General features: G+C 50.2%; 9 protein-coding genes across 9 annotated transcripts; 4 read left to right on the plus strand and 5 right to left on the minus strand.

The window, feature by feature from the left end:
* Positions 1–437: 437 nt before the first annotated feature.
* N7509_003485 (cytosine deaminase) lies at positions 438–1,024 on the plus strand (the record flags this gene model as incomplete). The annotated part of the gene is made up of 3 exons (XM_056628122.1): positions 438–593; positions 659–924; positions 1,003–1,024. 3 exons carry the CDS (start codon positions 438–440, stop codon positions 1,022–1,024), a joined length of 444 nt encoding a protein of 147 aa, XP_056490856.1.
* A 295-nt stretch (positions 1,025–1,319) lies between these two features.
* On the minus strand, positions 1,320–2,504 carry N7509_003486 (uroporphyrinogen decarboxylase HEM12; the record flags this gene model as incomplete). Its single annotated transcript, XM_056628123.1, has 3 exons — positions 1,320–2,260; positions 2,345–2,386; positions 2,450–2,504. The coding sequence occupies 3 exons, from the start codon at positions 2,502–2,504 to the stop codon at positions 1,320–1,322; spliced, it is 1,038 nt and encodes a 345-aa protein (XP_056490857.1).
* A 341-nt stretch (positions 2,505–2,845) lies between these two features.
* On the minus strand, positions 2,846–4,469 carry trm82 (putative tRNA methyltransferase; the record flags this gene model as incomplete). The annotated part of the gene is made up of 3 exons (XM_056628124.1): positions 2,846–3,236; positions 3,293–3,994; positions 4,048–4,469. 3 exons carry the CDS (start codon positions 4,467–4,469, stop codon positions 2,846–2,848), a joined length of 1,515 nt encoding a protein of 504 aa, XP_056490858.1.
* A 393-nt stretch (positions 4,470–4,862) lies between these two features.
* Positions 4,863–5,935, plus strand: N7509_003488 (60S ribosomal protein uL10; the record flags this gene model as incomplete). The annotated part of the gene is made up of 3 exons (XM_056628125.1): positions 4,863–4,916; positions 4,996–5,009; positions 5,068–5,935. The coding sequence occupies 3 exons, from the start codon at positions 4,863–4,865 to the stop codon at positions 5,933–5,935; spliced, it is 936 nt and encodes a 311-aa protein (XP_056490859.1).
* Positions 5,936–6,884: 949 nt separating this feature from the next.
* Positions 6,885–7,772, plus strand: N7509_003489 (phytanoyl-CoA dioxygenase family protein; the record flags this gene model as incomplete). The annotated part of the gene is made up of 1 exon (XM_056628126.1): positions 6,885–7,772. One exon carries the CDS (start codon positions 6,885–6,887, stop codon positions 7,770–7,772), a length of 888 nt encoding a protein of 295 aa, XP_056490860.1.
* A 413-nt stretch (positions 7,773–8,185) lies between these two features.
* Positions 8,186–8,695, minus strand: N7509_003490 (Secreted thaumatin-like protein calA; the record flags this gene model as incomplete). Its single annotated transcript, XM_056628127.1, has 1 exon — positions 8,186–8,695. One exon carries the CDS (start codon positions 8,693–8,695, stop codon positions 8,186–8,188), a length of 510 nt encoding a protein of 169 aa, XP_056490861.1.
* Positions 8,696–10,736: 2,041 nt separating this feature from the next.
* N7509_003491 (putative GARP complex subunit Vps53) lies at positions 10,737–13,440 on the minus strand (the record flags this gene model as incomplete). The annotated part of the gene is made up of 2 exons (XM_056628128.1): positions 10,737–11,480; positions 11,545–13,440. The coding sequence occupies 2 exons, from the start codon at positions 13,438–13,440 to the stop codon at positions 10,737–10,739; spliced, it is 2,640 nt and encodes an 879-aa protein (XP_056490862.1).
* Positions 13,441–14,023: 583 nt separating this feature from the next.
* N7509_003492 (uncharacterized protein) lies at positions 14,024–16,352 on the minus strand (the record flags this gene model as incomplete). The annotated part of the gene is made up of 3 exons (XM_056628129.1): positions 14,024–14,068; positions 14,133–15,680; positions 15,915–16,352. The coding sequence occupies 3 exons, from the start codon at positions 16,350–16,352 to the stop codon at positions 14,024–14,026; spliced, it is 2,031 nt and encodes a 676-aa protein (XP_056490863.1).
* A 789-nt stretch (positions 16,353–17,141) lies between these two features.
* Positions 17,142–18,621, plus strand: N7509_003493 (retrograde cargo receptor ERV46; the record flags this gene model as incomplete). Its single annotated transcript, XM_056628130.1, has 3 exons — positions 17,142–17,334; positions 17,416–17,596; positions 17,679–18,621. The coding sequence occupies 3 exons, from the start codon at positions 17,142–17,144 to the stop codon at positions 18,619–18,621; spliced, it is 1,317 nt and encodes a 438-aa protein (XP_056490864.1).
* Between the last annotated feature and the right edge of the window lie 7 nt (positions 18,622–18,628).

The following is an 18,628-nucleotide window of genomic DNA, read 5'->3' on the forward strand; positions in this document are numbered from 1 at the left end:
CTTATCGGATCCCCAAAGGGTGGCGAAGAACCATTCTGAGGTTTACTGTAGGGCTGAAAACATTTGCGGCTGATGTACTCTTGTACATACATATACAATGTAAAGAGTTAACTCTTCATGGTTAGGCCAATTGTAACTCACTCTTGTACGGTACTTCCCCCCCTCTCCCCCGCCACATCAAAATCTGGTCAGCCACAGTGGTTATCGATAAGCCGAGGGGGAAAAGTTCTTCAATTGATCCACTTGCTCCAGTCCTCACAGCCATTGGAATCAATGCGAGCGGGCCTCTCCGATGGATTGGACTTGCTAGATAAAGGCCCCAGTCGGCGGTCTGGGCGTAGAATGTTACCATAAAATACCAGTGACTCCTCCGCAGACAGCAGACACAATACCTTTTGCATAAAAAAAAGATATCTTATCATCAACCATAACCAAAGATGGATCAAGAGCCTGGTTTCATTGCCGCCGTTGAGGAGGCCAAGCTGGGATACGCCGAGGGCGGTGTTCCCATTGGTGCTGCGCTGGTCTCCAAGGATGGTCAGATCCTGGGCCGAGGCCATAACATGCGCGTGCAAAAAGGGCAGCCCGGTTCTGCATGTCAGTAGTACCCCGGTCATTCTGTATATCTAATCAACATCGCAACTAACCATTCACGTAGGCTGAGATGTCTGCTCTGGAAAACTCCGGCCGACTGCCCGCCTCCGCCTATGAAGGTGCAACCATGTATACCACCCTGTCACCTTGCGATATGTGCACTGGTGCTTGCCTGCTCTACAAGGTGAAGCGTGTGGTCATTGGCGAGAACAAGAACTTCCTCGGTGGCGAGGAGTTGCTCAAGAGCCGTGGTAAGGATGTTATTGTCGTCGACAACCAGGAGTGCAAGGATCTCATGGAGAAATTTATGAAGGAGAAGCCAGAGCTTTGGTAAGTTGCATGCGGATGAGGACCACGGTGCTCCTATCTTCTGTTTGAGCCCTGCTGACCAGAGTACCTTCCATATAGGAATGAGGATATTGCCGTCTAGAGCCGCTATCAAGGTTGTATTTAATTGCATTATAGTCCCAAGCGAGGTGGGACTTCATCATCCCATCCAAATCTCATTTATATTCAAATCCAGAGATATCTTGTGTATCATGAAGCTTTTGCTAGACCGTCTCTCTGGGGGTGGTAAGGAAGCCACCTTCTGTCCGAAACAAATAATGATTCAAATTAAGCCGCCGTGAGACGGTGGATCTCCTCAAAGAAGAACTTGAGGTGTTCCGGGTCCACGAAGGGGGGTGACACCTGTCTCGGATATTAGCATTGTATAACAACATGTATCAAAATCTTAACGTACCGTGTCCAAGGTTGCAAATCCAGCCTTGCTTGCCCTTCTTGAACCCTTCAACCATCTTCTCCACGGTCTCGGTAATAGCAGGACGACCACCATAGAGCATACCAGGATCGGCGTTACCTTGAATAGTGACCCGACCGTTGGCAATGCGCATGGCATCGGCGGGATCGTGCAGCCAATCCAATCCAACGACATTATAGCCGGACTGGCACAAGTCATCCAGACCGTACCAAGCACCCTTAGCAAAGACAGTCATGGGAACGGGATCGAGACTCATCTCCTGCAGCCGCTTGGGCAAGTTGGCGGAAATGTGACGGAGGTAGGGAAGCGAGAACGACTGGAAAGAGGTGGGCGAGAGCTCACCGGCCCACGAATCGAACACCTGCACCAGCTGCGCACCAGCTTGAACCTGAAGAGCCAGGTAATCAACGCAGATCTCCGCAATCTTTTGAAGAAGAGCCTGCGACTCCTTTGGGTACTTGTAGACCCAAGTCTTTGACTGCACAAAGAGCTTGCTGCCGCCACCCTCAACCATATAGCACAGCAGAGTCCATGGCGCACCGCAGAAACCGATGAGAGGAACGCGGCCCTTCAGCTTGAAGCGGGTCAGGGAGATGGCCTTGTAGACGTAATCCAATTCAGACTTGACGTCCACCTCCTTCGCCATCACCTTCTCGTACTGTCCATCAGTCGGCGACTGGAGCGGCTCAGGGAAGTGCGGGCCCTTCTTATCCACCATTTCCACCGTCATGCCCATGGCCTGCGGGATAACCAAAATATCAGAGAAAATAATTGCTGCATCGATGAGGCCTTCGTAGCGGTCAATGGGCTGGAGGGTCAAAGTCGAGGCGACCTCCGGCGAGCGGCAACATTCGAAGAAGTCCCGGCCGGCTTTAGCCTCGTGATACTCGGGAAGGTAGCGACCAGCTGGCGAGGAAGAATAATATGTCAGCTAATCGTTCTGCAGAGTCAATTTGCCAGAAAGAAAAATGGGCACGGGATCAAGCTCACCCTGTCGCATCACCCATATCGGCGGGCGCTCGACCTTCTCGCCTGTGATTTGTCAGTGATTTGTCTGAGGATCGAAAATTGACAGGATGCCATGGATCGGGTTACCTCGTGCAGCTCTCAGCAGCAGATCGTTCTTAAGGGGCTCGAATTGTTCTTGCATGGTGGGTGGTTGAATGCAGTTGGAGGAGGGGAAGTGGAGGATTCTCGGGGAGTCGCGGGCCAAAGATTTGGTCTGCCGCCGGGAGAACCTTGAGGGACTAGGAATGCTAGCAACATTATATTTCACACCTACCGGAATCTAGAACCAACTTGAACATCTCGTATTAAATTTACTAGAAAAAGTCTGTCGTCATGCTCATTTATTGAGATACTGATAAATCCATATATTTTGAAGAATTTCTTGATACTAGTGCCTACTAGTGGTATTGAGGACTGATCTTGTGATCTATAAACGCACCTAGATTATCATTCCTTCAATCGCTCATCATCACTATGGATTTACTACTGGTCTTCACCAAACTGCTTCTTCCGAAGAACTCCCCCACTGTACAGCACGCCGTCGAGTGCCTTCTTTTGTTTGTCATCGACATCGGTGGCAATAGCCGAGGTGCCAGCGGCATTGATGTTGGCCACCAATGGGTCTTCTGCTGAGTTCCACTTCAGCGATCCCTGATCCGTGGTGACTTGGAAATATTCAAGCAGAGTTTGAGGTACTTCAGGGCCGCTCTTCCATGCCTCTGTCGAGCCGGATTCTCGGATATTGTCTACCGAGATAACAATTGAACCCCGCGAGTCAAGACCAGCTAGATCCAGGATGTTTCCCGAGAGCTGAATGGTATCCTGGTGCTTGAGAGTGTCTTCCTCGATAGTGTAGCAGAGGAGAGTTGAAGAGCTGTTACGTATGTTAGCTTAGTTGAACATTTGCAATTGAAGATCATGTGCACATACCCTTCAAGGCCAACTAGAATAGTCTGCACGGGGGACCCTGCGGACTGCTCGGCCGAAACAGCCCAGATGCCCCGAACACTAATTTCAGATTCTTGGGACACACCCTCTAGAGGGACCTTTTGAAGCGCCTTTCCCTCGTTCCACTTCCATAGGAGCAGAAAGTCGTCACCGCCACCGGAAATGAGATACTGCGGTGCCCAGGAAGGGACGCAAAGCTTGTTGATAAAAGAAGTGTGACCCAGGCAGTACTTCTCAATGACATGCGACTGGGGAAGACCGCGTGACACACGGATGTGCTCATCACGGTCAGCAGTCAAGATATAGCTTCGGTTCACCGATGCATCCGTGGGCAAAGACACGGCAATCAGGTCGGTGAGCAAGGAAACATGGCCCAGAATTAGCTGGTGCTCGAAACCAGACGCAACGTTTTCATCGGTGCTGCTATCCTTCGAAGAAGACTTTTTAGCCTCTTTTTCGAACTGGGTAATTTGGTTCTTTAGAGTTTGTAGATTGCGCTGCGAATGCACAGTGAGATTCGTAGCAGCAGGCTTAAAGGCCTTTGCCTCCTCCACGCGAGGAGTATACTCCCCAGGAATCAGAGGCAAGGAGTAAGCATCCCCAAACTTGTCAGCGCATAAGATGGTCTGTCCATCAGGTGTCAAGGCCAACGCACTTGGGCGCTTGGGCATCGTCCTTTTCGCACTGTCAGTACTCACTGATTGATCCATGAGAAGAATTGTAAGGCTACTGCTTACCGAGAACTGATCTCATCTAGCTTTCCATCTTCACTCAAACTGAATACTCGAATGCATTTGTCATCGGCAGTTAGGGCCACAACATGCTTGCCATTGGAGGACGTAAGAAGAATAGGAATGTTGGTCCACTCTGGCAATTGATTGCCCGAGGCTTTCTTGGTCGAAGGCTTCTCTTTCGATTCTTCTTTTTGAGCATCGGGAGCTGGCGAGATCTTTCTCCTCTTCTCCGCAGGTGCTTGGTCATTGGAAGCAAACTCGGAGCTCGACTCTACAGTCTTGGGCCATGCGTCCAGGCATTGGCCATCGACTGCGGAATACGAGTAAAGACGTCGCCCCGCTGAAGCCACCAAGAGTCCCGCAGAGCCTGAAGGCTGTTGTTTGGTGTACTTCACGCATTGGAAAGGGTGCTGGAAGCTTGCCATAATGCCGTTGGGGTATTGCGTTTGCTGGTAAAAATTTCGAGGTTACCCAATAGGGAACCGTGAAAAGGTAGTCAATGAGATCGAGGTTAAAAAAATCACAGAAAGTCCAATTAGAATAAGACTTGTAAAGGAAGAAAAAAGATTTCCACAAAGGTATTGACAATTGCTTGAAAACCAGTGTTCAGATATCTCTTTCCCTCGCTCTCTCTCTACTTGCTCCCGCAGCGCCCGCCATCGGGGGCCCGCAGTAACGTATTTCCGGTAACCACAACCACGGTCATGTGACCCACTAGCGAACCGCACCGAAAAAAAGAATTCCCCAAAGCCGTAATTTCTCTTCCACAACCAATTCACGTACCCTTAAACAACCTATCTTCAACGAAATAAGAAGAAATGGGGGGCAAGTCTGCAGCCAAGACCGCTTACTTCGACAAGCTCAAGAGCTTGGTATGTTTACACCGCCGTCTCTCTCGCAGAGACTTCTTTCCTCGCTGTGGTTCAAAATGCTAATTGATGTCTAATTTAGCTCGAGGGCTACCGGTACGATCGATCGATCCAATGATTCTGCAATAGCTTGTACTGACTGTTCTGGCTCTAGCTCGATCTTCATCTGTGGTGTTGACAATGTCTCCTCCCAGCAGATGCACGAGATCCGTGCTTCTCTCCGTGGTGAGGCCGTCGTTCTCATGGGTAAGAACACCATGGTTCGTCGTGCCCTGAAGGGTTTCGTCACCGAGAACCCCGACTGGGAGCGTCTCCTGCCCCACGTTAAGGGCAACGTTGGTTTCATCTTCACCAACAGCGACCTCTCTGAGATCAAGGACAAGATCCTGGCCAACCGTGTCGCCGCCCCCGCCCGTGCTGGTGCCTTCGCTCCCGGCGATGTCTGGGTCCCCGCCGGTAACACTGGTATGGAGCCCGGTAAGACCTCTTTCTTCCAGGCTCTCGGTGTCCCCACCAAGATTGCTCGTGGTACCATCGAGATTGTCTCCGACCTCAAGCTCATTGAGGCCGGTAGCAAGGTCGGTGCCTCCGAGGCTTCCCTGCTCAACCTGCTGAACATCTCTCCCTTCACCTACGGTATGACCATCACCCAGGTCTACGACCAGGGTCAGATCTTCGGTGCCGACGTTCTCGACATTGGTGAGGATCAGCTCCTGAAGACCTTCAGCGCTGCTATCCAGACCATTGCTGCTCTGTCTCTGGCTACCAACATCCCCACCATCCCTGCCACCGTGCACTCGATCGTCAACGCCTACAAGAAGGTTCTTGCTGTCGCTCTCGAGACCGAGATCACCTGGCCCGAGATTGAGGAGCTCAAGGACCGCATCGCCAACCCCGATGCCTACGCCTCTGCTGCTCCCGCCGCCGCCGCCGGTGGTGCTGCCGATGCTCCCGCCGAGGCTGCCCCCGCTGAGGAGGAGGAGGAGTCCGATGCCGACATGGGCTTCGGTCTTTTCGACTAAGCGCATCGTCCTTAGGTGGATACGAACGCCATGTTTTAGATACTTTTATTTAACCCAGGCCTGAAATACGGCTGGGGAATGAAATTACGACGACTTGGCAACGGCTTCAATTATGACCTTTCCTTGACATGTTTAATGGAACGTAGAAACACGATCCATTATCTGTCCGTCTATAATTGGTGAGTTTTGACTTTTACTCTCTTTTATCTACTTCCCACTGTTTTGCCCACCACCTTGTTTTTAAATTCTTTCACCCTGGCGGATGATGATACCTTTTTAACCCCGAGCAATCGGCCCTTGCGTAAGGGCCGCACTGACGATTAAAAATTGCAACAACAACACTCTAATTTTTTGCTGACGCCATGCCTCAATTTGCTTTCATTACTCTTACAATACTTGATTCTGAAACAATTGCTAATATCTTCTCAGATGACAGGTTTCTTCGCGGACACTCTGTAGCAATCGTGTCTATCGTAGAGCTTATTGCATTGCGGTGGCAAAGGATGTTTATGATGTTAGATGAGGATTTTAGTGTCTAGAATTAGTTTCAATCAACCAATTTCGGACCTACCTATTTTGATTGTTCACCTTTATAAAGTCGTAGATAACGTAGCATCGCTTGTCAGCGAATTTATTCTGGCTCGCCGCTTAATCGAGTATGTACACCCTTCTGGCATGAGGGCTACCCCCACCTGGCGACGTCGGTGGCCAATGACCGGCAATTTCGGCGATTTCTCCGCATGCTATTGCTATCCAATGCTACCTGGTAAGCCATAAATTTCACAGAAAGCGTCTCTAAATACTTAGCTAGTCTTAAGAGATTGGGGTAGGCATGTGCAAGTAAATATAAGTATCAGCTTGACAGCCTATTCACAACCACCTGGGCAACCTCCAGGACTACTGCACTGTCTATCCAACTTCAACGCATCCGACGAAATCGATTTCAAACATGACAGAACAGCCCAAAGAGCCCCGGGTCACACTCATTGAGCTAAGTCCCAGCGAACTCGCTTCCAAGAAGCTAGGTTCGCACAACCTCCAAGCTGCGGTCGAAGCCCTTCATCGAGATGGGATCGTTGCGATAAAAAATGCCGTGAACATCGCACATTTGGACAAGCTCAATGCTAGAATGATACCCGAGGCTAAAGACCTTTATGCACGACCGGAAACGCACCGCAACTTTGGTAAAAACACGGGAAACATCCAGCAGGAGCCCATCTTGGAAGATGACTACATTTTCGACGACGTCATCGCAAATGCGTGGGCAACAGAGGCCATTCAGTGTATGCTTGGACCACAGTCGACTGTGCGATTTTACAGCGCCAACACTGCTTTCAAGGCGACAGATCGACAACCCCCGCATATAGATGTTACTTTCGACTTCCCCAAAGTTCCGTTCGGATACTGCGTGAATATCAACCTCGTCGATACGACTCCAGAAAACGGAGCTACGGAAGTTTGGCTGGGCTCACACGTCGACACGGACAAGGATATTCTCCACATTTCGGAAGACAGCATGAAAGTTAAACCCGAACTCCAAGAACAGCGACGCAAGATTTCTCCACCTGTTCAGCCCAGCTTGCCTAAGGGATCTCTGATCATTCGGGATTTTAGGCTGTGGCATGCTGGTAGACCGAATCTGACCGATGAGCCGCGAGTCATGCTTGTTTCGGTGCAGTTCCCTCGCTGGTATCGGAGTAATTTGAAAATGAGATTACCGGCTAGCGTTAGACATAAGTTGAAATGGCGAGATGCTGTGCCGTGTGTGGAGTGGATGCCGGAGGGTTATGACTACCTTCAAGGTGCCCATGACCATGATTTTGTTTTGTTGCCCTAGATATGGAGGTTAAGATACAGATATTGCTATTTTATTTAGAATGCTCATACTAGACGCAAATGAAGTTCTGACAAATCGGGTGGCGACGTCGGAATAAGGCAGCCGCATTTGAGAATTTCAAAAAGTCAATGAGGCAACATGGTCATTCCATAAACTCTATTTACCATTACAAGAATATGAATTTTGTAGAAAAGTCCAATAATAATATTTCGCACTCAGCAATTTATGTTGCTGCGTGAGCTTAAGTCTAAGTCTATATCTATATCTATATGCAGTAAAAGTATATCAAAAGTTGGGGTCATCAAAAGATCCGACGGCACAACCAGCCATGGGATGAACACCCACTCGTGGGAATAAAAATGGAAGAGCAAAAGAGTGGATTTATTTCATCAAATAATTGGGAAATAAGACAATTATCCCAGAGTCAGGGTGTACTGAGCATCAGTCGAGCACGAAAGGGTGTTGACATCATCCGGGTGCTGGTAAGACTGGGCGCAGTTGGAGTCGCCAGGCTCACATGTAGCAGTAGAGCAGCTAGAGTCACTTGGAATAGCGGCGAAGCCACTCTTGACGAACTCGGAAGAAGAGTCCATGTTGATGGAGGAAAGATCCCAGAATAGCTTGTCAGAGTCCAGAGTGTACTCGAACTGGAGAACGCTGTCTTGGGACTCAGAGGTGGACATCTTGATGGAGATACCACCGCCGTTGGGGTTGGTCTGCCAGTTCTCGCTGTAGGTGCCGCCTCCAGAGTTGATAGTCTGCATAGAACCGGACTCAGCGGAGGTTGACCAGACGTAGATGTCGGTGTCGAAGTTGTTCACGATCTGAACACTGCCGCTGTTGGAAGAGTCGCGGGCACGGCGGGGAAGAGCAGTGGCGGCGGCAGCCAGGATGCTGGAGATGACAACGTTGGAGAAAAACATTTTGAATATACTTGTCGTGTTGACGAAAGTGGTGGTAAAAAGACTGTGTTGAAAAGAAGGTTTCTGATCAAAAGACAGTGAAGAGAGTGTCGAATCTGATAAGAGATTGAATCAGATTGTAAAAACAAAAAGCAAGAAGAGAGAGTGAGAGAACGACTGATGTCTCAAAGATTGTAATAGTTTGAAGAAAAAAAGAAGGTCTGTTGTCGAGAACGAAGTTGTCTTATATATGCATTTTGGATCCGTTGGAGACGTGGCAAGCCTCAAACTCTGATCTTCTGGACTGACCTCACACATTCTAGAAATTATGGGGTTAGCCAATGAGTCTATCGATGGTGGAGTGTGCTGGTCCCAAATGGTCTCGAACAACGTTGCCATCGCCGGAAATGGAAGTCCTCATAAAGTTTTACATCCTTCTATCCTTAACTGTCACTTTTCTGGCACGAGCCCCCGTTCGTCGATCCCCGGAACTAATGGGTTATTTGTGGACCTTGACATCAGATCGGCTTCAAAGTTTTGTTCCTTGTGCTCGACGCGAATGAATGCGCTTCAATCTCCAAACCCTACTCCAAGCCATCTCCCAGGAAATGGTTACAAGGCTCGATCCGCACATCCGATTCTCAGGTACTTTTCGGAAGGCTACCTCTTCGGCATTTCTGGTAAGTTCTATTCCATCTGGGGGTCCCACATATCGAAAGTTGGCCGAACTTTCCATGATGCCAGTCAGCCTCGCTACCGAGTCCAAGTCCCGATGTCGCCTTCTCCTCCCAACCACCCAGCCACGCGGCTTTTACACTCGCCACCGGTCTGGATTTGGTTGCCAAGAGGTTTTCAAAAATCTCATACGATTTTGATTCCAGGGTCTCTTGGCGGGTGGCCATTCTAAGAATTTGTTCGAAGGCGTGGGTGGTACCAGCCCACCATCTCAGCAAGATGCCTGCCCAAGGGCCAAGGACTCAAATTCTAGGCCTGGCAAGAAAATTGCGTCAATTCATTGTACCCTTTGTTGTAAGGTCGTTTGTTAAAGGTCTAGACCCTGCAACTGCTTCCTTGTATCCGAACTACCCGTAGCCTTTCATTCTTCCTATGGGGTCAAAGAAGCCTCAATAACTAGACTAAACCTAGTGTAAGAAAGCCCTCAAATCTTCCGATACAATAGGAAAAGTCTGAGTTTCTTTCGAAATCAATTGCCTCAAAAGGTACAAAGCAAAAGGGGGATGGAATCCTTGGTTGGAGGCAAGGCACTGGATGGTCCCCAGGCCCTGGCACGAGGAACAGTGTCTCTGCCTAGCGCCACTCGGACGATTTGCGAGGAACGTACCAAGTAACACTCTATCAGAGGCAAACTATCTATGGATATTAGTAAACTATGAGGTAGGTGGGTGCCTGCATCTTCGAGACCAAGTCGAGCCAGATTCCCACGCGAGACAGGATCCATGACATGGGAGCAGACCGGCTCGCAAGGAACAAGGAACAAGGAACCGTGTTTGTGATTCTATATTTGAGTTAAAGAAAATGATGATTTAGTTTGCACAGCGGACAGCCGAGGCCGAGCCTTCTTCTGAGTACTCATACAAAGAATCCCACTCCATCAGGTGTTGCCTGTGACAGCGGGCTTTCTCCGCAAAGTGGAAGTCTAGACTCAGCGAGATCCATTCTTCTTTCAACCTCACTTACTCCACTCTTTGGATTTAGGTCTGAATGGATGCCAAGATGTAAGTTGGGAATTCAAAAAAAAAGACATGGTAGGTTTTCCGCGCTAGATAGCCCTAAGTTGCCTGGTCAGTGTTGTTCAAACCGAATGCAAACAAGGCCAATTAATAGCCCTGCCTTCTTCCGTCAAGGAAAGAAAATACGTCATGCTACCCTAAGGTAGGTACGTGAAAACATTATACAGCCCGAGTCGGGGTCTATTGCATGCATGATTGCAAAGAATCTGATCATGGTATCTGTGTGGAAAGTAGAAGATAATTAAATACAATGCCACCCAAACGAAAATAAAAACGAAGGGCTTTTGAAGCGAGTAAATTCCACAGCAAAGCTATACATCATCGGCGCCACGCCCGAAGCGGCCCCCAAAGCCTCCCAGATCACGGCGGAAAAATTTGCCAATGTTCTTGAGGTTTTCGTTGAGATTTCCAGCAGCCGTGGACTCAGATGGGGTATGAGCGTGACCACCCTGCTGATTCGAGGGAGGCGGAGCAGGAGACGAAGCCCCGGACGTACCGCCCATGCCGGAGTTCGAAGAGGTACCACCGACAACGCCTGTGGTGCCCAGAGTACCCAGGCTGGGATTTCCAAATCGATCGACACCATCTTTCGCTGCGGATATGAGGGCGGAACCGAGCATGGTGGCGTCAAAGCGGGAGGGCATGGACATAGACGGGGTGCCGCTTAGCCCAAGACCTGTCGAAACTGACCCGCTGGTGGTGGCCGCTGGAGCCTGCAAACCTGCGAGGATGGGGTTGTTCTGCTGGAGGCTAGAGGCAAAACGGTCCGATGCACGATGGAGCTGGAACAGCTCCACCAGGTGATTTTGTTCTTGGCGACTACGGATACCTTTGAGGTCGAGGATCTTGCGAAAGTTGTTGTTGTTGCGGTCGGCAATGTGAATGAGGTATGCCTGGACAAGGGCCTCCGGTGGAGAAGGCCGGACTTGCAGGGTTTTGAGGAGAGTTTCGATCTTGAAAAAGCTGCTGTTCACACGCTTGACAAAACCTGCAGGAGCAGGAGCCGGAAGGAGAGACGAGAGACCGCTCTTGAGAGTGTACGAGTCAAGGAGCATCTAGATAAAATGTAAGTTTGACAATTCAAAACGTCTTGGCATCAGTCTCGTAGAGAAGACTTACCTGCTCAGCCCCCGTTTCGGAAACAGGTCTACATTGGAAGACATTGCTGATAAATAGACTGGACATCAATTCCACAAGATGATCGGAGAAAGCCCGAGCATATTGCTGCTTGTGCAGCATTTCGAGAATATGTGATGTTTTTTCCTTTGTCCGTGAGAGCATCTCTCCCACGTAGGAACTTTGGTCACTGACGGCCTCAATCCTGCTCCAAGGTGTGTTGCGCATTTCTCGCCAGGACGGTTCCAAATCAATCTCTACTTGTTTGACAAGCCCTCTGACAGCCGCAGACGCAATCCCCATGAATGAATCGGCTTGGCTCTGTAGGTCGACCGATTCCTTGAGAGTTTCGTCTAGTCGGCCCTTGATCTTTTCTTCCAGCTGGGTGCACGTAGAATAGCAGTAATCGGCAGTATTCAGAACGGTAACCAGCTCCTCTATGGATGGCACTTTAGATGGCGTATGACCAGATGGGCGTTCACTGATATAGTTGAGAAGAACCTGCTGAGCATACTGGTCGAGGTATTTAGCAAAAACCTTTGCAAGCTCTGCTAGACTACCACCCGTTGAAAGCTTTGCGCATTGCTGTAGAGAGTGTCGATAGAACGTGAATAATTCAGTAGATGATGAAACCACGGTATGAGAATTGAACTCCTCATCTGGAGCCTTCAGGGGCTGTTGACGATATTTAGGCAGTAGTCCAGCCAGCTGCTTGTCTTGCGCGTCAACCCAAACACTCAAATACGGCTCAAATGCCTCAGAAATCGACTGGCTGAATGCTGGGGTCTCGGTGGAGGCGAAGGTATCTGCAGATGGTCGCGGGGGGGCGAAGCGACGCTCAAGAGATTGCTCAAAATCGAGCGTTTCTTGCAAACACGAAAGTAACAAATTGACATCAATCGTCTGGCCACTGCGTACAGACCGCGAGAGAATGCCCTTGTAATCATCTCGTGTTCCCTCACAGAAGACGTTGGCCAATATTTCATTGACACGCCACGGGGCTGGAAAGATCGCAGCGTTCTCCTCGTCGTAGATCTTCAAGATACGTCGGAACCATGAGTATCGACGAGAAATATTATCCAGGGAGCCAGCCTCTTCATTATTGCGGAAGACTTGGCGGTATTCGCGCAGCTGAGTGTTGCAGTACCATGTCACAAGTCGGGAACGAGCATGCTCGCCTAGTGCATCCACAACTAAACATGCCTCTGAAAGTATGACCTTGCGCTGCATCACCTCTCCCTTGGCAAATGCCATCTCAAAATCCTCGCAGACCTGCTCTAGGAGGTCTCGCTGGATATCCGCAACATTCCGACTCAGAATTGCGATTTGATCGATCGATCGATATGATTTGAAATGAGCCATCAGCTGGATCACCGCCTGGAGGAGCTGCGCGCAATCCCGATACTGTCGGGTCCGGCTAAGCGCCTGAAGCTGATCATAAGCAGTGGTCAGCATCTGAAGGCGTTTGAGCGCTGTCATAGACAGAGTAAGGTTCTTTTTCGCATTGTCCAACTGCTTGATATCGGCGGTCATGTCTGTGATGGCTTGTTCGGTCTTGATGGCGCGTTCGCGGACATCATCGATCTTTTTAAAGAGCTCCGACAGATCAGCCTTGGCTGTCTGTATGCGTTCAACGCTCTCGGCATTAGAGGTGACCTGTTCCTCCACGAGGGTACCAATGTCGGAGTCCAATTCATCTTCGTAGGTATGGAGAGCGTCGGAGATCTGGGAGACGGAGGAGAGGGTAGAGGGGTGCGAGAAGATAGCGTTCAGATGGTCGACCGGATCATAGTTCACTGGAAGAAGTCTGGTCAGCTTTCCTGAGTGTTTATCATGGCATTGGCGAGGGCCGATACCTGCATCCAAGGCGTCGAGGGTGGGCTCCTCGTTTGGAGGCATATGGCCGGTGTTTGGAGAAGTGATTGCAACCATCCCATTAGATCACCCCCAGCAACAAAACAAAGTTGCGCCAGGCCAATGCAGAGTTCCGGGAGGGCGTAATGGGGGAGTCAATGGGGGAATGGGGTCACGTTGATCAAGTCGCGCGGGCGCAAGTCGGGAGCCACCTGGGCCGCTTGCTTGGCATCTTACGCAACATCCCGCGCTAGTAGCTTACTACAGTACGATGTTCTACTAGTATGTATACGGATTTACAGATTGAAGTATATCCACTGGGAGAAAATAGTCTTGAGTGTGTTATTTGTTCGGAGCCAGCAGTAGGGCAAATTTCTAAAATACAGAGGGACTTGTCCCGAATCATTCACTGGTTTTCGCCTGAGCCATGCAAAATTATTCAAAGCCTTTCGGATGCGTCATGCTCCATAGCATCATCCGATTCTCCGTTGCGGTCTCGAGAGTTTCAGGCCATGGTGTTTCGAGAAAGATATTCCGCAGGAAGCTAGCGAAAAATGATGGATTTTTTTAGGATTTTGTTTCTTATTGGGATTGGTGGTTGGGCATTATCGAAGTCGGAGGATGGAATTTAAGCTCCATTGAGAAAAGCAGTAGGGGGTAAAGCTCCCTGCGCCTGTGATAATAAGTTAGTATCGAAAATGCGCTTGTTTATAACGAGTTCGGTCTATTTTGCTTACCTTGAGTTCTTCAAAGTTTTTCCAAGCCGCATCGAGATTCCAGCCATTACCGGAGAGAGCCATCTCCGAGTATTGAAGAGTCATGCCGGATTTTGTGCTGATCTGGATGACGAGCTGTTCTTGCTGAACTTGAGTGTCAGTTTTGCCAGGCGCGGGAGCACCGTATCCTTCGGGGAATCCGGGTAGCGCCGTCGCCGCAGCTGGTGCAAGGGAAGCAGCAGGGTTGGCGGCAATAGCGGGCATCGGAGCCATGGCTTGGGGAATGGGCTGGCTCTCAGGACTCCATGCCTCGTGGCCACCGTAGGCACGAGCGCACAAGATATCATTCAAGACGCGAATACCACCGGGGCCATTTCCTGGACCAATAATGAAGCTCCTGTCGAAACTGCGGGTCTCAACCTTGCCATCAACGCTCTCGTCAAACTTTCCATGTACCGTGATAATGAGGCCACCAACTCCGGTAGGGCTCTGTCCTGTTGGGTCGGGCAGACCAGGTACTTGATGGCACTCGACCAGGAACTGTTCTGGGTGGGTAGCCATGTCGGGGTGACGCGTTTGAGGAAGACTATTCCACATCTCGCCGATTTTTTGGGGACCAGTATAGATGCGATTCATACGAGCACTCAAGTGGGTGATCTTGGAAAGATTCCTACTCCTTTTGATGTATGAATCCCAGCCAGCTGTTTCGGTTTGCTGAACTTTGGGGGCTTGAACGTTGACGTTCAAAGAAAACTTGGAGTTTTCGTCGTAGAATTGGTTGATGAGTTCGTTGCGGTTATTGTCGTAACTAGCGAAGAAGGTTCGGATGAAATTCTCGGCGATTTGAGAATCATCTTGGAAGTGGGGTGCCTGGATAGGAATGGGGGTCTTCTTCTGAGCGGCAACCTCCTCTGCAGTACGAACCTGGACGTTGTTCAAAGTCTGCAATTTTGGGTACCACTTGAGCATTGTGGCCTTGAAGTCTGGCTTGGAGCTGAAATCATTGCCAGTCAGATCCAGGAATTCAAGGTTGCGGAACTTCCACCGCCACGCGACCATGGATTGAGAATCCTTGAAGTTGTTGTTTGAAAGGTCCAGATTCTTGATGTCGGCAAATGTCTGAGCCATGGTCGTTACAACGGAGACGTTTGCGAGCTGGTTCTGGGCTAAGCTGACACTCTCCACTGCCTCTCGCCGCTCGGAGGAGCTGGTAAATTGCATTTCCCATACTTTCATCATGGCAGGAAAGAACTTTGACTGGGTTGTGGTGCTGTTGAAGATACCCATGGCCTGGAGATCGGTATCGTCGACAAGTTTCGACAAGTCCAAGAGCTTCGCCGCAGGGTTGAAGCGTTTGCCTAAAATTGAAGTGATTTTAAGCTTGGTATCTGCTGTCGAAGCCGATGTGCTGCCGGAGGTGGCAAGTTGCTGACCAAGTACTGCGGTTGAAGAATCGTAAAGCTCGACGGTAATGTTGACACCTGCAAAGAGTTTGCCATTAAGTTGAAGCAGGCGCTCGGTCCACTCGGGGTGGACGGAAACCACGAGAATATCGCCTTCAACCCGCGACTAATTGAAGGTCAGAAAAGCGTAAAATAATTTGGGACTGTAATAAAGCGAAGCTAAAATCAAGAAGAGAGAGAGAAATCTGGGAGACTGGTGTAATCCATGGTTGTCGACCGTTTTGCGAAGTGGGAGGGCTATTCGGGTCTTTCTGGGGGATAACCAGGAAACAGTCGGATGTAGCGAGGGTGTATAGAGTCGAAATTCGTGTGTGGCAACCGCGCTGCCGCAGGGACTTACCTTGGTGACTTTGAAGCGGGATCCTTTAGGTGCCGAGTTCAATTTTCGTTCGCAGAAGGAGATGAGGTTCTCAACACCACCATCGCGTTTGGTAGAGGCGTTGCTTTTCCTCCAACCAGTGATGCTAATTTGAGTGCTGTTTCCCTTACCACCCTTGCCATGTCGAACGTTGGCCTGGGCGGAATCTTTGTTGTTGTTCTCGGAGATAGCTTGTTGAATGGCGTTCAGAGTCCTGTCGCGTGTCTGAGGTCGACTTCCACCAGCAGACCGTCCTCCACCAGCTCGAGAGGAACGACCAGAATCGCCGCGACCTCGCTTTCCCCCGCGCGCACTATTATCCATGTCCATATCACCATCTCGATCGGTTCGGGTTGGGCCCCGCTTGCGGATGCCCCCGCCAGATGCGCCTCCAGGTCGACGAGACTTCATGGTCTTCATAGTGTTGGGATGATTCGGCCTGAGGATGTGATGGAAGAATGGATAAAAGAAAAGCTGATGATTGGGAAGGAGCGCAGAGTAGAGGGGAGGAGGAGAGGCTGGTCTTCTCGGACCACTTTGCGCGTTGCGCAGCCACCTAGATCGAGCGGGGCGAAGTCGTTCGCATTCACTGAAGTTGTAGAGAATCGGTGATCAAAGCGGAGGAAAGAAAAACGCAAGACAAAGAAGCTGTTAAAAATCACTTTTCCAAAGAAAGATTTAGGCAGCGTTCCCGCCACGGAGTTTTGCGCGCCGCATCAGGCGGACGCCGGGCCCTTTTTTTCTTCAGTGAATGTTGACCGCCTCACGTGACCTATGCGTCATGAAGAACACAGCTGTCACGTGTGTATGAATGATGAGTCAGCAAATTGACCAATCAAAACCTGCCACTCCTCCGTCTTTATTTGTCAAATGGGGCCAAAGCCAATCGGCGCTGATATACTACTTCGATAAGGCCAACTTGCAGTCAACTTGCACACCAGCCCTCCTCCTCGGCTGCAGGACCCCAGATCACACCCGCCAATTGATTTGTTTCGATTAAGTCCATGTATGTATCTCCATTCGACATTGTCTTCTTCTTTGATGTCTGACCGGGTGATCGTGTCTTCTGGTTTCACTTCATAGCTTGCGCGTACCATCTGGTCTTTGCTAACTTCCCCGCCTTGACACCAGACAAGCGCGCTGCTGACGCTCTCTGAGACCTTTCGCCTACATATTGGCTCGCCCTATGGTCTGCAATTGACCGGCAAAATGCCTGCAAAATCGCGATTTACGAGACTCGACGCCTTCGCCAAGACCGTCGAAGATGCGCGCATTCGTACGAACTCTGGAGGTGTTATTACCATCGCATCGCTTCTGATAGTCTTTTGGCTGGTATGGGGAGAATGGTCGGATTATCGGCGGATTGTGGTGCAACCTGAACTCGTCGTTGACAAGTCGAGAGGTACGCAATTGCCCACCATGATTGGCAGACGTTCTAGGTGTGTCTGCGAGAAAAGGCTGACATTCGATACATCTTAAATAGGCGAACGAATGGAGATCCATTTGAACATGACTTTCCCGCGTTTACCTTGCGAACTCTTGACCTTGGACGTCATGGATGTCTCGGGCGAACTACAATCAGGCGTTGCGCATGGCGTGAACAAGGTCCGACTGTCCCCGCCTGCAGAAGGCGGCCGTGTCATCGATGTTCAGTCCCTTGATTTGTAAGTTCATTATTCGTGATTGCAAAGCAGAACCGGCCCTGCGACTGGATCATTGACTGACTCTGTCCTTCTCGATGTCCAGACACTCCCCTGCAGATGCCGCGGCGCATCTTGCCCCAGACTACTGTGGTGATTGTTACGGAGCCACAGCGCCAGATAACGCTATCAAGGCCGGCTGCTGCAGTACTTGTGATGAAGTCCGAGAAGCATACGCGGCCAAGACATGGGCTTTTGGCGTTGGTGACAACGTCGAGCAATGCGAGCGTGAGGGCTACAAGGATAAGCTCAAGGCGATGCACCGTGAGGGTTGCCGAGTGGAAGGCGTGCTTCGTGTCAACAAGGTGGTGGGCAACTTCCACATTGCGCCAGGCCGTAGTTTTACAAACCAAAACATGCATGCTCACGACCTGCAAAACTACGATATACCCGGCACCCCAGCCGACGAGCAGCATACCATGAGCCATGAGATCCACGAGCTTCGATTTGGGCCCTCTCTTCCCGCAGAACTCGCTGACCGATGGCAATGGTCGGATCACCACCACACTAACCCGCTTGACGACACCAAGCAGGCGACTAATGAGCCTAAATTCAACTTCATGTACTTTGTCAAGGTTGTCTCGACCTCATACTTGCCACTGGGATGGGACCCTCTCTTCTCGTCTGCGATCCATAGCGCATACGATAAGGCACCTCTTGGCTCTCACGGCCTCGCATATGGTGCCCAAGGAAGTATCGAGGCTCACCAGTACTCAGTCACTTCACACAAGCGTTCTCTCCTAGGTGGTGACGATGCCGCCGAGGGCCACAAAGAACGCATGCATGCTGCTGGTGGTATTCCCGGCGTCTTCTTCAACTATGATATCTCTCCCATGAAGGTCATCAATCGGGAGACCCGGCCGAAAACTTTCACCGGCTTCCTGACCGGTGTGTGTGCCATTATTGGAGGTACTCTCACTGTTGCTGCTGCGTTGGACCGTGGTTTTTACGAGGGTAGCATGCGCATCAAGAAGTTGCATTCAAGCTGAACTATTC

Source organism: Penicillium cosmopolitanum, assembly GCF_028827165.1.
Source record: "Penicillium cosmopolitanum strain IBT 29677 chromosome Unknown utg000005l:1.0-4006212.0:1.0-4009387.0, whole genome shotgun sequence".
Classification (NCBI taxonomy): domain Eukaryota; kingdom Fungi; phylum Ascomycota; class Eurotiomycetes; order Eurotiales; family Aspergillaceae; genus Penicillium; species Penicillium cosmopolitanum.